The 13,720-nt window shown below is 55.3% G+C and overlaps 1 protein-coding gene across 1 annotated transcript in view; it reads right to left on the bottom strand.

The window, feature by feature from the left end:
- Positions 1 to 5,137: 5,137 nt before the first annotated feature.
- PRIMA1 (proline rich membrane anchor 1) overlaps positions 5,138 to 13,720 on the bottom strand; it is a 64,486-nt gene continuing 55,903 nt past the window's right edge. The window contains exon 4 of the mRNA XM_068991559.1: positions 5,138 to 5,240. Within this exon, the coding sequence (XP_068847660.1) occupies positions 5,138 to 5,240 (103 nt within the window). The remainder of the gene's footprint in view (positions 5,241 to 13,720) is intronic.

Below are 13,720 nucleotides of genomic sequence, written 5' to 3' on the forward strand. Positions count from 1 at the left end.
TTAGTGTCTGAACAACAACAGCAACAAATTGAGGGCAAGGGATAGGGGAGCTCGAAGGCATTTAGGGCCTGGGTGGGGATGGGGGAGCAGGGGAGAGTGGAGGAGGAAAGTGAGTGTCTGGTGGGGCCGGTCACTAGTCAGGCGGGGTGGGTGTGTGCGCCCCAAGATGAGGCCTTGGGGAGGCCACCACCTGGAATTAAGCACCACTGCTCGCTCCCACTCACCGAACCACCTTCTGAGATGCCACACTCGGTGTGTCTCAGTGCGGTGTTGCCGAGAAGGAAGAACGGCCACCCCCCCTCGGTCAGGGGCAGTCATTCCAGCATGCCTCCGGGGGGCTCCCCGGGGGACCTGTGGATCTCACTGTGTCTCACACCGGGGTGGCAGCAGCAGGACCCCGAGCAGGAGGTGGGAGGCTCATGGGTGGGCATGAAGCCGGCAGGTGGGCAGAGCATACGCTGCTGTTTGCCGTGTTGGTCCCTGGAGCTGGAATCTTGGCAAAAAGCCCCAGAGATGCAAGTGGAGACGGGACGAGGCAGGGGACTCTGTCTCTCTGTGCTGACGGCTCCCCAGCCCCAGTCCTCAGCCCCTCCCCGCCCCCTCTCCCAGGCTGGCCTGCTTCCTGCTGCCACTCCCACGCCCCACTCCCCTGCCCGGGCCCCTGCAGGAGTCGGCAGCGCCTCACACACAGGCCTGGTGTCGCCTGCCTCCTGCCTGGTTGGCCTCGGGGTTTCCTACCATGAGTTTAACCAGGCTGGAATGCAGGGCCACCGTAACAAGGCCCGAAGTGTTCCACTGAATCTCCCCCGGGGGGACCCGAGTGGGCTGCCAGTGGATAGAAGAGCTCTTGCTGTGGCCCAGATGGCAGCTTATTAATGACAGCAGTGATGGCCACTGTCCACTGTGGGCCCACTGTATGCCAGGACCTGTGTTGGGTTTCAGCAAATGACAGCTCGTGGAATTCCAGGGGGTACCACTGAGATAACAACCTCCTGGCTCTCAGTGGGGACCTCCCTGGATTCCCTCCTCTGCCCTGATCCCAGGTGCCTGAGACATGGGCCCTTTCCTCCTGAGACCCTGTGCTGAGCCGACATCCCCCTGAGCTGTCAGGTTGGAGAGCACTCTGAACGCCCAACACTGGGCACACAGAGCCCTCCCGATTGCCTCCGTGGAGCTGACTCTGAAGCCGTGGGGACACATGTAGAGGTGATGGGGCCTTGCGGCGGCCCACCTGTGGGCAGATAGTCTGGGCTGGGGTCCCCTCAGTCATGTCCGGCACTGTGTGCTGAAGACACTCACGTCTGCATGCAAACCCCAGCCCCACCCACTGTCTGTGTCTGCATGACCTTGGCTGTCTCCAAACTGTTGCCTCAATCCTCAGATAAAACTGATGAGGCTGCAGGGCAGCTGCTTTCTCTTTCCATCTCACCCTGCCAATCAGAGAGGAACCCCTTCCCTCCAAAAGTCCGGGGAAACAGGACTGCTCCTGCAGGGATGGGACCTGTCTGCTTGGGGGTGCAGGGCCGGCCACCACAGCCCTCTGAGCAGCTGGGTGAGGGGGCATTGCAGACCGACTTGGGAGCCAAGGTCTGGACTGGAGAAGGACATAGCAGGAGCCCCGCCACTGTCCACAGCTCTAGCCATCTCCCCTCCAGCGTGGCCCGCGGGATCTTGACCCCCCATGATTCCGAGACCTTGTCAAATGAGTGACTGGCTCGTCCAATCTGCCTGGCACTTTTCCAGTTTCAGCACCGAAGGTTCAACATTTTAGGAAAACCTCCCAGTCCCAGGCAAACTAGGATGGTTGACCAGCCTCCTCTCGATTGAGTCAAGGATCAAGGTGGCCGGATAGGGGGTGAAGGAAAAGCTGAGTACCTAGGAATCCCTGTAAATGCCAACCTTGGGGAATTACGAGGAAACCATATAGAAACCAGGCAGGCAAGGGACCAAGACCAGGCGTCCCAGGTATCCTCAAGGGAGGACCACATCTGTGCGCCGTCTGCTCGCTCCTTCCCACTCTGCCCGGGGCCAAGCCCCCACCACAAGTAACAACAGACAGCCATCTTCATAAGTATATTTTTATTGAAAATAAAAAGGCATGGTGCTTTCTTCCTCGTAAGCAGCATGTAGCCCACCCCCCACGCTGCCTGTCCTGCTTCCTGCACAACGTCTCAGCACAGAGTCGACATCAGAGGCTCGGTGGTGGACAGGAGGGCACCGACGTGTGTATTGGTCCTTTGAGTCAGAACTGGGAACAGGAGCCATCTTCTCGTGCACTCTTAGCAACCGTGAGGAAGGCAGGTCTCAGGGTATTTACATTCATGCATTAGATATCACACACTACCTGGGCTGTTGAAATCATACTTTGTACAGATTCAGAGAGTATAGTAATTATATATGTATATAGATAGATATCTCTTTAAATATATATAACTGTATATAATATATATGTCTATTTTTACAGCTATTAGTCTTTCTTCCAAAACTTGCTTTAGAAGCATCTAAGCAACACCTGAAACCTCTGGAAGATCCTATATGCCATTCTAAAGCTGGGCTTGACAGGAGACGGACGAAAAATACCTATTTGAGAAAATGCAGAAAAGGAATGTGCCTTTCATTCTCGAAAGTTCAGACTAGCCTGAGGATTGGTCCGTGTTGAGGGGCTGAAGATACGTTCCTGAAATTTAAGTTTAAGCTCAAATAGCAGGCTGGGCGGTTTTAGGGATCTTCTGTTGCTTAAGCTGAAAATTCACGGGGGCTCTCTCCCTGCACCCGTGAGGGCTGTCTTCCAAATGGCTGGTTCTGGGTTTGTTCTCAAGTGAATTTTCCTTTTAAAACTGGGGCCTTTTCTTAGTAAAGAAGAAAAGACTGGGTGAGAGGAGATTTGACAAACTCAATTTGGGGGAATTTATGTGCAAATGTTAGCTTTGCACGGAGAGCCTGGGCTGTGTGTCCCCAGGGAAGCAGATACTGGCTCCAGAGTGAAGGACTGATGGTTTTCTGGGGATCCTGATGGGGAGCCTGGCTGGGGCTGGAGGATTAAGTTAACTGCAAAATCTGAGCCACTCAGGTTTAAGCTCAGGTTGGGGAAGGTGGGATCAGTGGGCTTTTGCAAAAGCTGGGGTGCACCCAGCCTCCATTGATGTCCCCCCCGGACTGACTGCCCAGGACTCCATGACCGCGTAGCCAGGATTCTTCCCTCTGGCCAAAGACGCTCTCCCATCACTTCTGGACCCAGGAAAGTGTGTGCATCGGGCTGGGATCCTGCCTGGGTGTCTGCTCAGGGAACAGGCGGGAACTCCGCAGGAGCTGCAGGCAGTGAGGAAAGTACGCTGGGGTGGGGTCTGTCCTGCTGAGGGCCCACAGCCTCTGGCCTGCTTGTCACTCAGCTCTGCATCCTTGGCAAGTGGAGGGCACGAACCAGAGTACCTACCGTCAACTACCCACTGGGAGGGGGCAGGGAGTGGCCCTGTGCTAAGGCACACAGGGGGCCCACAGGGAGAGCAAAAGCCAGTCCAGAGCCAAACCCAGCCCTCACATGGGGATCACTGAAAAGAAGGGAAGACCCCTTCTGGGAGGCTCTGCCCTGCGCCTGTCCTCAGCCTGCACCCACTGACCTGGCGACAGGCCCTGGGCCAAGGTCACACGCATTCACCCTCTCCCCTGCTCTCGGCACACAGACACCTCCGTGGGCACCAGGGCTCCCGGACGATGGATGTTTCAAGGTTCAGCCCAAACGGGGACTGGTTTTCAGTCTGTCTCCCCTGGATGTGAAAGTCTCACCTGTGGCCCAAACACCCTCCAGAGAACAATCGACACCTGTGGTCTGGGAGGCAGACAGGGTCCCCGGCTCGGACCCTACATAGCCAGAGAGCAGAGCCACTAGCTGTGACGGGTTCCTCTCAGCAAGTGCGTGGAGGGTGAGGGAACCAAGGGGCCAGGAGTGTTCTCACAACCCTCCGGGAGTGCAAAAGCCCAGGGCTGCTGTCTCCGGGGCCCCAGTAATGTGCCCACAGGGTGACTGGCCGCCGGAGAAACAGGCTGGCAGGTGGGGGTCACTCGGCCAGTAGACGGGGGTCACCAGGCCTGGAGCGTCCCTCTCCTCCCATCTCCTTTCCTTCCCTTCATCCAGCAACCACTCCAGAGGGCTCAGCACTTTCAGAACAAGGGACTTTCAAGCACACTGGCTCCCTCAGGATGACGCAGGCCCGGGGGCTCTCAGGGGAGGGTCTGAGCACCAGGCCTCAGGGAGCGTCGGGGGCCCAGCGCCAGGCTGGGGGGCCCAGGCAGGAGCGCCAGTGGTGGGTTTGGCACGGGGTGGCCTCCGCCAGGGGAAGGCAGGGCCTGGCTCACAGGGAAGCGTCGGTTCCTCTGAGGGTCAGGTGTGGGAGTGAGTGTGAGGACAGGGGTAGTGGCCACCATCCTTCCGGGGCTCTGGGCCTGGGGTTCAGGGTGTTGTTTTGCCCTGGATGGTCAGACCCCACCCGGGGGTGTGACAGGCTTCTCGGCTCAGTCCGGACTCTGCAGGTGGGGTGCACAGCCCCCCGTGGCGGGGAGTCAGGAGCCAGGGCCCTGTGATGGAGATGGGAGGGAGAAGGCAGGCCCTGAAGACTGAGACAGTGACGGGGCGGTGGGAAGATGGGTGGGAGCACCTTTGAACGGGGACGTCTCGTGGCTGTGCCCATGGCTTCTGTCGGGAACGGCGTGGTCAGGGAAGAAGCAGGGGGGCTTCCTGGTGGGGAGGGGAGGTTCCCTTTAGGCGACAGGGGCGGGGGCACCTCTTCGCCCCAGCAGACAGGCTCCCGGCCTTCTTGGGGTGTGTGCTTTGGGCACAAGCTGGGGGACAGTCCGCGGATCAGACACAAGACGAGGAAGAGACATGAGGCCTCGGATGGCGGTGTTACCCCGGAGGCTGCCTGCTGGTGAGCCTGGCTCAGCCTGGTGTCCACGGCATCCGTGCTGTGGGCTAATCAAGGGGCGAGGCTGGGCAAAGGAGGCTTTCTCCTTTGGGAGGCTCGAAGCCTGCAAGGTGATGAAGTCCTGGACAAGCCCAGTGTCAGCTCGTGTCCACCTGCTTTTCCGCGTCCACCAGTGCCACCAAGGCGTCCCTCTGGCCAGCAGTCCAGGGCCTACGGACTCACACAACAGCGCTGTTCGCGTCCACCCCTTTGCTGCTCTGCGAGGAAGTCATAGGGTACTCAGCAACGCCAGTGCCGTTCTCCTCTTTTCTCAGGGGTTTCCTGGGGGCAGGTGGAGAAGTGGGGAAGGCAAAGGAGGGGGAGGCAGGGACATCCATTAGTTTATCAGCGGCTGGTGGGGGCATATCTTACCCTCCCAGTTACCCTACCAGGCTCTGGTCCAGGTCAGCATCCTTGGGGTGCTAGTCCTTGTGGTCTTATGTTATAAGGTAACCATATGCTGTGTCAGGCATATGGGGATAGTGAATAACAAAGCAGGGAAAATAGGTGTGACTTGGAACTGTTCTGGACGAACCACGATGTGTGCTCAGCTTGGTATGAACTCTGGTCAGCCTTCGGTTGATCTCTTTGATATGAGCAAATCGACATGAAGACGAATGTTTGGGGTGCAGAGGGTTAAAGGAGGCGAGGTGCTTGTGGTTGGGCTTTGTAGTCTTATCTCTGGGTGGTCAAAGGCAAGAGGAAAATGTGACGAGGCGGGTGGAGGCAGTGCTGTTGGTGGTCACGGCGGTGGAGGTGGGGATGGTGATGATGGGGTGGCAGCATCGATGGTAAAGGCAGTGGTGACGGTGAGCGGAGACGGTGGAGGTGGTAATGGAGGCGGTGGTGCTGACACTGACGGGAATGCTGGTGGTGGATGGCAGTGATCGTAATGGTGATGGTGAATGACCAGACTAAATCAGTGCACACCCGTGGTTCTCAGACACTTCCTGTTGCACCACTGGAAGCTCATTTCAAAGGCCCTTTAACCCCAGGAACCATTCCTCCTAGGCACGCCGGGCATGGGGAAGGCTGGGAGGGAAGCTTTGAGAAGGCTTGTGCTCACTTGCTGAGACTGAATTCGCAGCATTGCTTTCCGGCCTGGCTCAGATTCCACCTCCTCTCTTTTGGGGTTCAGAAAGGCTTAAGCTCCTGGCCCCAGGCCTGAGTGACCACAGCCTCCTGATGGGTCCACGCCTTACATGCTGTGTAGCCTGACCCCGTGGCACAATCCTGCTGTCACTTGGGTGGACCTGAGGCCTAAGAGGTGGCAGCTCGGTCACCTTCTATATCCCCAAAAATGCTGGGGCTGAGCCTGAACTGGCCGTCATTGTGTGTTGACTAAACTGAATGTTTACGGTCATCATTGAAAGCCTAGGGATTGATTGCTTCTGCCTTCTCAAATGTCCCTAGCGCCTCCCCAAACCCAGCGGGAGGACTGGTAGGCAGTGACAGTTTGATGCCTGTGGGATCAGGCTGTTGGCAATTAGTCTAGGGGAGGCGGGGTCTGTGCGGTGGTTATCAGCAGTTTCAGGGGAATGGGACTATCAGGCCTGTTCAGAGGCGACACGATGAGCAGCCACAGGTTGTCTTGTCCCCTCTCACAATGTTCCCCTGAAGAAGCCAGGCCTGAAGTTGTGAGATTCATTTCATGGGGAAGCTGAGGCTTTGGGAGAGCTGTGACTTGCCCGATGACCCTCCACCAGTTTGTGGTGGGGCTTGGAGCACCACTCACTCCTACTGTGCCTTGACCCAGACACCTTTCTACTGAATCACCATTCTGCTGCTGCTGATGATAAAGCAGGCCTTCCCCAGCCTCCATCCCCAAATGCGTCCTGTGGTCCAATCACCTTGGGAAGGCCCTCTGCCACCCTCCTCTTGGAGATTCCCCAAAGTTCTCAAGACCCGGCTCCCAGAAGCCTGTGTCATCTTGCTTTAATCCAGCACACGGCGTGTTCTAGGGTCTCCAAAACCCCATTCCTATAGATGCTCACAGACGCTTTCTGGAACTCAGAAAAGGCTCCGATGAGTTGCCTTGTTTGTGATGGGCTCCTGGAAATGATAGACTCTGAGTCTCCCTCTCCCAGGGGCCTTTCTCCCTCTGTTTCTCTTCCTCTTCCTCTCTCCCACCCACCCCTTTCCAGGGGCCTCAAGCAGTTCTGACCTTGCTGTGTGGGCTTGATTTCTGACTCAGTGAGGCCTACCTGACCTGGAAAATTGGGGGTGGGGGGTGCATTTTCTTACAGTGAGATCCTGTGTGGCCCCCAGCATGAGGCCCTGCAGGGACTTAACTGACATTCCTAAATTTATCATCAATATAGAGGGATTTCGTCAGAATCAGAATTCCAGAAAATAAAGACAAAAAACTCTGCCCACTCTCCCCGCAAAAATCTCTGGGCCCAAAGATTTTTCTGCTTTTCTCCCCGATAAATATTCAGTCTTGGGCTAGGCTCTGAGAAGTCACCTGAAAACAGGTAAGGACAGGGGAGATGAGGCTTAAGGGCCTTTGAGGGTAGATGATGCCAAGATGAAGGAATTCTGGAACTTACGGGGAGATGGGTAGAGTCCGGCGGGCACGGAGTTCCAGCCCTTTTTAGGGACAGGGTAGGAAATGAGCAGGACTCCTTCTGCCAGGAGGAGAGGAGACATTTCTAAAGCCAGGCTGCTGGCTGTGAGACCCCAATTCCTGGGGCTTGGGTGGAGGGTATGGTGGCTGGAGGGGCACTGGGGTCAGGACCAGGAGAGAATCCCACGGGGATTCTCAGTGCCTTCTCAATGGCCCAGCCAGCTTCTCAGGCAGGAAAGGGGGTCTCAGTGGGGGCTCCATCCAGCAAAGAGGGCAACTTTTGGCTAGCGCAGCACCTCTCAGGAGCAGTCCAAGAGCCTGGGCATGGTGAGGGGAGAATGGGCTGTCCCAAGGGCTCTCCTGAGAAGTACACTTGGTCTGCTCCCCTCCCCCATGGAGCTGAGCTGTCAGCCACTCTGCTCCCTGGGCCGCTGCCCCAGCCCATTCCCGAAGCCCTTCTGCGATCACTGGAGCCTGGTGGACACTGGAATTTTACCTACAGCAGGACAATGCTCTGCCTTGAACACCCACCCTCATCCCCATCCTCTCTCTCAGCACAGCACTTTAGGGTGATGCCGCGGAAGGGCTGGGAAGCAGATGTCTGGCTCACTAAACCCAGCTCTCCCACTTTCTGGCTGTGGAACCTTGGACAAGTCACTTAACCTCACCATGCCTCAGTTTCCTGGTCTATAAAATGGGCACAACAACAGAGTCCATTTCATAGTCCTATGGGGAGGATTAAAAAATACGTTAATGCATGTCAAGCCCTTCAAGGAGCATCTGGCGTACAGTAAGTGCTCCGTAAGTGCATGTTAGTTCTCAGGACGACGCAGTGGGAAAGGGGTCAGTGCAGAGCTGCTCCTGTTGCCAGTGGTCTCCAGGCTGCAGAGACTTCCTACCTAATGTGCACCCCCTGGGGCTCCTGAGTGCTACGAGGGCTGGTTGGGACCCAGCCCGGCCCCCTGTGAGCCACCTGGGGGTTCCTGCTAAATCAGAGAAAGGCCCCTCTGCCTGGGTGCGGGAAAAGCTGGGCACACACGGCTGCCTACATGGCCTGGTTCCTAAAACCAAGAAAAAGGAAAGTGAGATTTCCCTTGGCTCCATGTCTGATTCCCAAATGTCGCTGGGGGCGGGGGGGGCTCCCACCTCAAGAAAACTCCCACCCTGGGCGCCCCATGTTCTCTGCTTGGAAGGCGGCCCTGATGGCTTACTGCCAACAGAATGCCTGGGCAGGGAGAGCCAGGACCCCCTTGCGGTTCCTGCTGACAGCGCTGTGATGGGTTCCCCCCTAAGCCCCCCGCTCTGTGGGGGGTGGGGGGAGCAGGAGGCAAAGAATAGCTCTGAGAGCCTGAGAGTGGGGGCTGCTGGCTCGTTTCTTGTGTCCCGCAGCCCACAGAGGGTCTGTTCTTAGCGACGTGAGGTTAAAGGTCTCAGACTCCCTCTTCCAAAGGTACTTATCCTCCCCACGGCCTACCCCCAACACACACACACCACATCACACCACACACACATCCATGTCTATATACACACTCAATAATACACATCCACACACACACGCACATATACACCCATACATGCCTATCCACACATGCATACATAGGCACTGTACACACACACACACACACACACATGCACGCTCACATACACAGAGTTCCACCATGAGACACCTCTGTACACCGCAGACTTCTCCAAAGCTGGGTTAAGAAGCCAAAAAAAACCCCACCAAAAACAGCCTTTCTGGGCCTCTGAGGGTGTCCCCTGATGATGGGAAGCAGCACCCCACTTCTCGCCCCGAATCCTCTGCCATCACCACGGAAGGTGAGCCAGGCATGTGGCTGATGAACAGCCCCACTAAGTCGAGCCCCTGTGTTCACTGCCCCTATCCCCATCCCCTGCCCAGGGCTTCCGTGTTCAGCCATGGCTGCTGAACCAGCTGAAAGATGGTGCTGCAGACGTTCTGGGACTTGGGTCCCAAGGCCTCTGGATCTTATTCTGAGTGCCGTGGGAGCCCTTGAGGACTCCTTGTATGAGGAACTGCTATCCCCTTACCCTGCCCCATGACCTTGACCCAGTGTATCTGGAGAGCTGAGTTCCAAGAGAATGGAGTTTCTTGGGGATAGAAAGGTCTAAGCAGCAGGGACTTGTCTGAGTCTCCCATCTGCCAGCCCTGGGCTCCACGGCCCCACTGGGTCCCAGGCACACAGAGCAGCTGGCCCCTAAGCCTGCCTCCTACCGTCGGGAGGGGATTTCATCACCTGCCACAGCATGCAGGCCCCTTGGAGAGGGGTGTTAGTTGCTCAATCATGTCCAACTCTTGCGACCCCAAGGACTGTAGCCCGCCAGGGTCCTCTGTCCGTGGGAGTCTCCAGGCAAGAATACTGGAGGGGGTTGCCATTTCCTTCTCCAGGGAATTTTCCAGACCCAGGGACAGAACCTGGATCTCCTGCATTGCAGGTGGATTCTTTACCATGAGTCAGTTTTAAAGGTGGAATTTCTCAAATCTACACAAACAAGCTTCCATTCATGACACGGAAAGTCATGGAAGAGTTACTACCTGCCAGGCACATGCCAGGCGCTATGGGAGAGAGAGACAACATGGGTGAGACAGGACGACAGCTTCCCCCTCTAATGCGTGTGTGCACACAGTCACTCACACACTTGTGTACAAGCACACAAACATGCAAACACCAACAGTTTTTAACTGACCTAGAGCAGAAAGCAGAAATGCAAATCAAGGGAGAGCTATAACTCAAAGAACCTGGTGAGAAAGAAAGGCCCACCCCAGCCCAGGGCACCATGACTGAGGAGGTGTGTTTGAGCTGGGTCTTGAGTGAGCAGTAAGGACTCAGCTGGAAGCCAGGAGGCCAGCTCCCTGAGTCCTCAAAGAATGTGAGAGGAAGGCTGGAAACCTCTGTGACCTGGGCTACAGCTTCCTCCTAGGACCACGGAGGCGTATTCGGGCTCAGACAACACAGGGATCTCTCCTGCCCTCCTCCACAGTCTCCCAGCTGCCTGGGGAACCACGACTTCTCAACTTGCCACACACTCAGTAAGAGCTAACCCTCTGCTGGGGCACCCCAAAGCTCCCCAAACAATGTAAATCCTAAAAAGAAAACTAACTTCACTGACTGATTTGCTATTGAGTCTATGATTCAGGAAAGACTTTGGAAAAATCTTCTATGATGGATCAAGCTAAAGAAACGAAGAACTGGAGTGGGAGACGGAGAGGGAGAGAGCTGAGTGCAGCAGGTTCCCAGAGGGGAGGCTTGGAAAGCTGCTGAAGACAACGATAGCCCAATGGCTGCACATCAAGCCCAGAGAGCTACCGTCTACCTGAAGAGGAGGATGGAATCTCCCAGACAAACACGGAACCGACAAATTGATCACCTGATGTATCTGAACGTATTGGGAGAAGGCACTGCTAGCTCCAGAGAAGGAAACTAGTCATAGTACACTATGTGACTCAGCTGTGAACAATATTTATACACTGTCATTCGGAGGGGACCTTGGGCAGTCATTGATCCACTCATTGGAGGTACCTCGAGGAAGCAGTTGGGAAGAGGGCATGTGTTTTGTAATATACATTTCAGAGTAGTATTAGGTTTCTAAATCTTGTAACTTCTATGGTGAAAAATCAGTGGATAATGTTTAAAATCAACAGAAAATGTAGAGTATCCATATCACTTAGAACATGGAGGGAAATACCAGAAGAAACAACTCACACTCAAAAGTGGTTGCCTTTGGGACTTCCCTGGTGGTTCAGGGGTTAAGAATTCACCTTGCAATGCAGGGGACATGGATATAATCCCTGATCAGGAAACTAAGACCCCACCTGCCATGGAGCAGTTAAGCCTGGGCCACACCAGGAGAGACCATGCGCCACAACTGAGCCCTGACACCGCCAAATAAAAAGCAAATTAATATTTTTTAAAAAGTGGTTCCTTCTTACAAATGAGATTTGGGGGAGAAAGAGGGACAATCAGGGGGCTGTTGGTTTTCTGAATAGGCTGAGGCTCATTTTACTTTTTTAATTACTTGCATGTATTGCTTTAGTAAAATAAAAAATTGAATTAAAAAGTGATAATGAGCATTCAAAGCCCTAACCATGCTTTCCAACCATAAAGCCCCCTCAAGGGGCATGTGTAACACCCCTGACACTTGGGACGGGGGAAGCAACCTCGCTTTCCCCCCTTCTCTTCCTCCCCCTCATTACCCTGAGGTTCATTTTTTCCCTCTTCATAGCATTCATAGTTTTTTAAAAACAGTTCATTTATTAATCTGCTGGTGTGTATATATGTTTGACCTGCTTCCCCCAGTTGGAGGAGGTAAACAGGAAGCCAGTCTTGTTTATCACTACATCCCCAATGCCTAGTCTAGGCCCCAGCACACAGTAGGTGCTCAATAAATATGTGTGAGCAGTCTGTGCCAGTCAGTGGGTCCTAAGGCCCATCAAGCAGACCTGGGTGTTCAAAAGTGCCTGTTCTACTGGAAGCAACTTGACCACAAAAAGCTGACGCGCGTGCCCGGGAACGCTCGGGCACGCGCACACACTGCCGCTTGCTCCCAGGAGCCGCAGGCTTGCTCGTTGTCTGCAATTAGCGGCCTGCAGGGTCTGCCAAACTGTTCCACAGCCTTTTATTGGTCTTTCAGCCAATACCCTGTAAATTAGAAGGAAATGGCTGTCAAGTGACTTAATGGCTAATCGATGGCAGAGGGTGCAGGACCCACGTTGCGCGCAGCCAAAGGAGGCAGGGCGCTCTTCCGGTGCCTGGGGAGTTTCCGGGGAGGGGCCTGGGAGGGGCCTGGGAGGGGTGGGGCCATGTCTCTGCCACACAGGTCTCTTCTCCGGATGAAGGGTGGAGGCCACAAACCCACCCAGGACAGCGGCCTCAGTGTTGGGAGTCCTCATGCCTGTGGGGTGCTCCCTGGCCCTTCTACCCGGGCAGTGGACACCGCGCACCTTGGAGCTTGTCCTTGTCTCACCGTGCACAAGGTTCCTCCTCCCTGCTCACAGAGCCTAGGTCTTCCCTCCAGACACGACTCTCCCATTGTAATAATATTACTTTGCCAACAAAGGTCCGTCTAGTCAAGGCTATGGTTTTTCCAGTGGTCATGTATGGATGTGAGAGTTGGACTATAAAGAAAGCTGAGCGCCAAAGAATTGATGCTTTTTGAACTGTGGTGTTGGAGAAGACTCTTGAGAGTCCCTTGGACTGCAAGGAGATCCAACCAGTCCATCCTAAAGGAGATCAGTCCTGAGTGTTCATTGGAAGGACTGATGTTGAAGCTGAAACTCCAATACTTTGGCCACCTGATGCAAAGAGCTGACTAATTAGAAAAGACCCTGATGCTGGGAAAGATTGAAGGCGGGAGGAGAAGGGGACGACAGAGGATGAGATGGTTGGACGGCATCACCGACTCAATGGGTATGAGCCTGAGTAAACTCTGGGAGTTGATGATGGACAGGGAGGCCAGACGTGCTGCAGTCCATGGGGTCGCAAAGGGTCGGACATGACTGAGTGACTGAACTGTTGGGGCAGTGGGTATGATTAACACACAGGTGTCCTTGCAGAAGTGTGGGCAGTGAGGCCAGGGGCTGTGCTGGAAGTGCCCACTACCAGAGTGCCCAGGCCAAGCACAGCCCTGGGACATGGCCCAGTATTTACACATCTGGTAGCAGAAGGGCCTGGTGGCATTGGTCCTGCCAACATCCCAAGGCTGGGAAACAAAAGCTTAGGGAGCTGGGTAGAGACTAGGAGGGCTCCCCCACATTACAGATGAGGGCAGTGATACCCACTGAGCTGGGCTGGGGCTGGGAATGGAATGCAGGGCTCTGGATACCCAGTCCTGGGTTCTTTAAACAGCTCCAGGCCGTCCTGCAGTCTGATGACAGGTACATGCCAGGCCCTGGGTGGGGAGGTGGCCTGGATGGAGCACGACATCCAGAACACCCAAGAGCTCTGGGGCCTGACCATCCTGTGCCTGCGGATAAAGAAGTTGTTCTCGCCAAAGCCAGGGCAATGAGCCACTGAAATGCAAACTGTGTGGGCCTCCCATGGTGGGGAAATCTCCAGAATTTGGGTTGACAGGGGACTTGGGGGCCACTGCATGTGTTAGCCCCACTGGTTTACACATGGGATGCCCATCCTCGTCCAAAAAAACTTCTCAGGGGCCATGGTCTGGGTGAGGTCCCCTT

Source organism: Capricornis sumatraensis, chromosome 19, assembly GCF_032405125.1.
Source record: "Capricornis sumatraensis isolate serow.1 chromosome 19, serow.2, whole genome shotgun sequence".
NCBI classification, from domain to species: domain Eukaryota; kingdom Metazoa; phylum Chordata; class Mammalia; order Artiodactyla; family Bovidae; genus Capricornis; species Capricornis sumatraensis.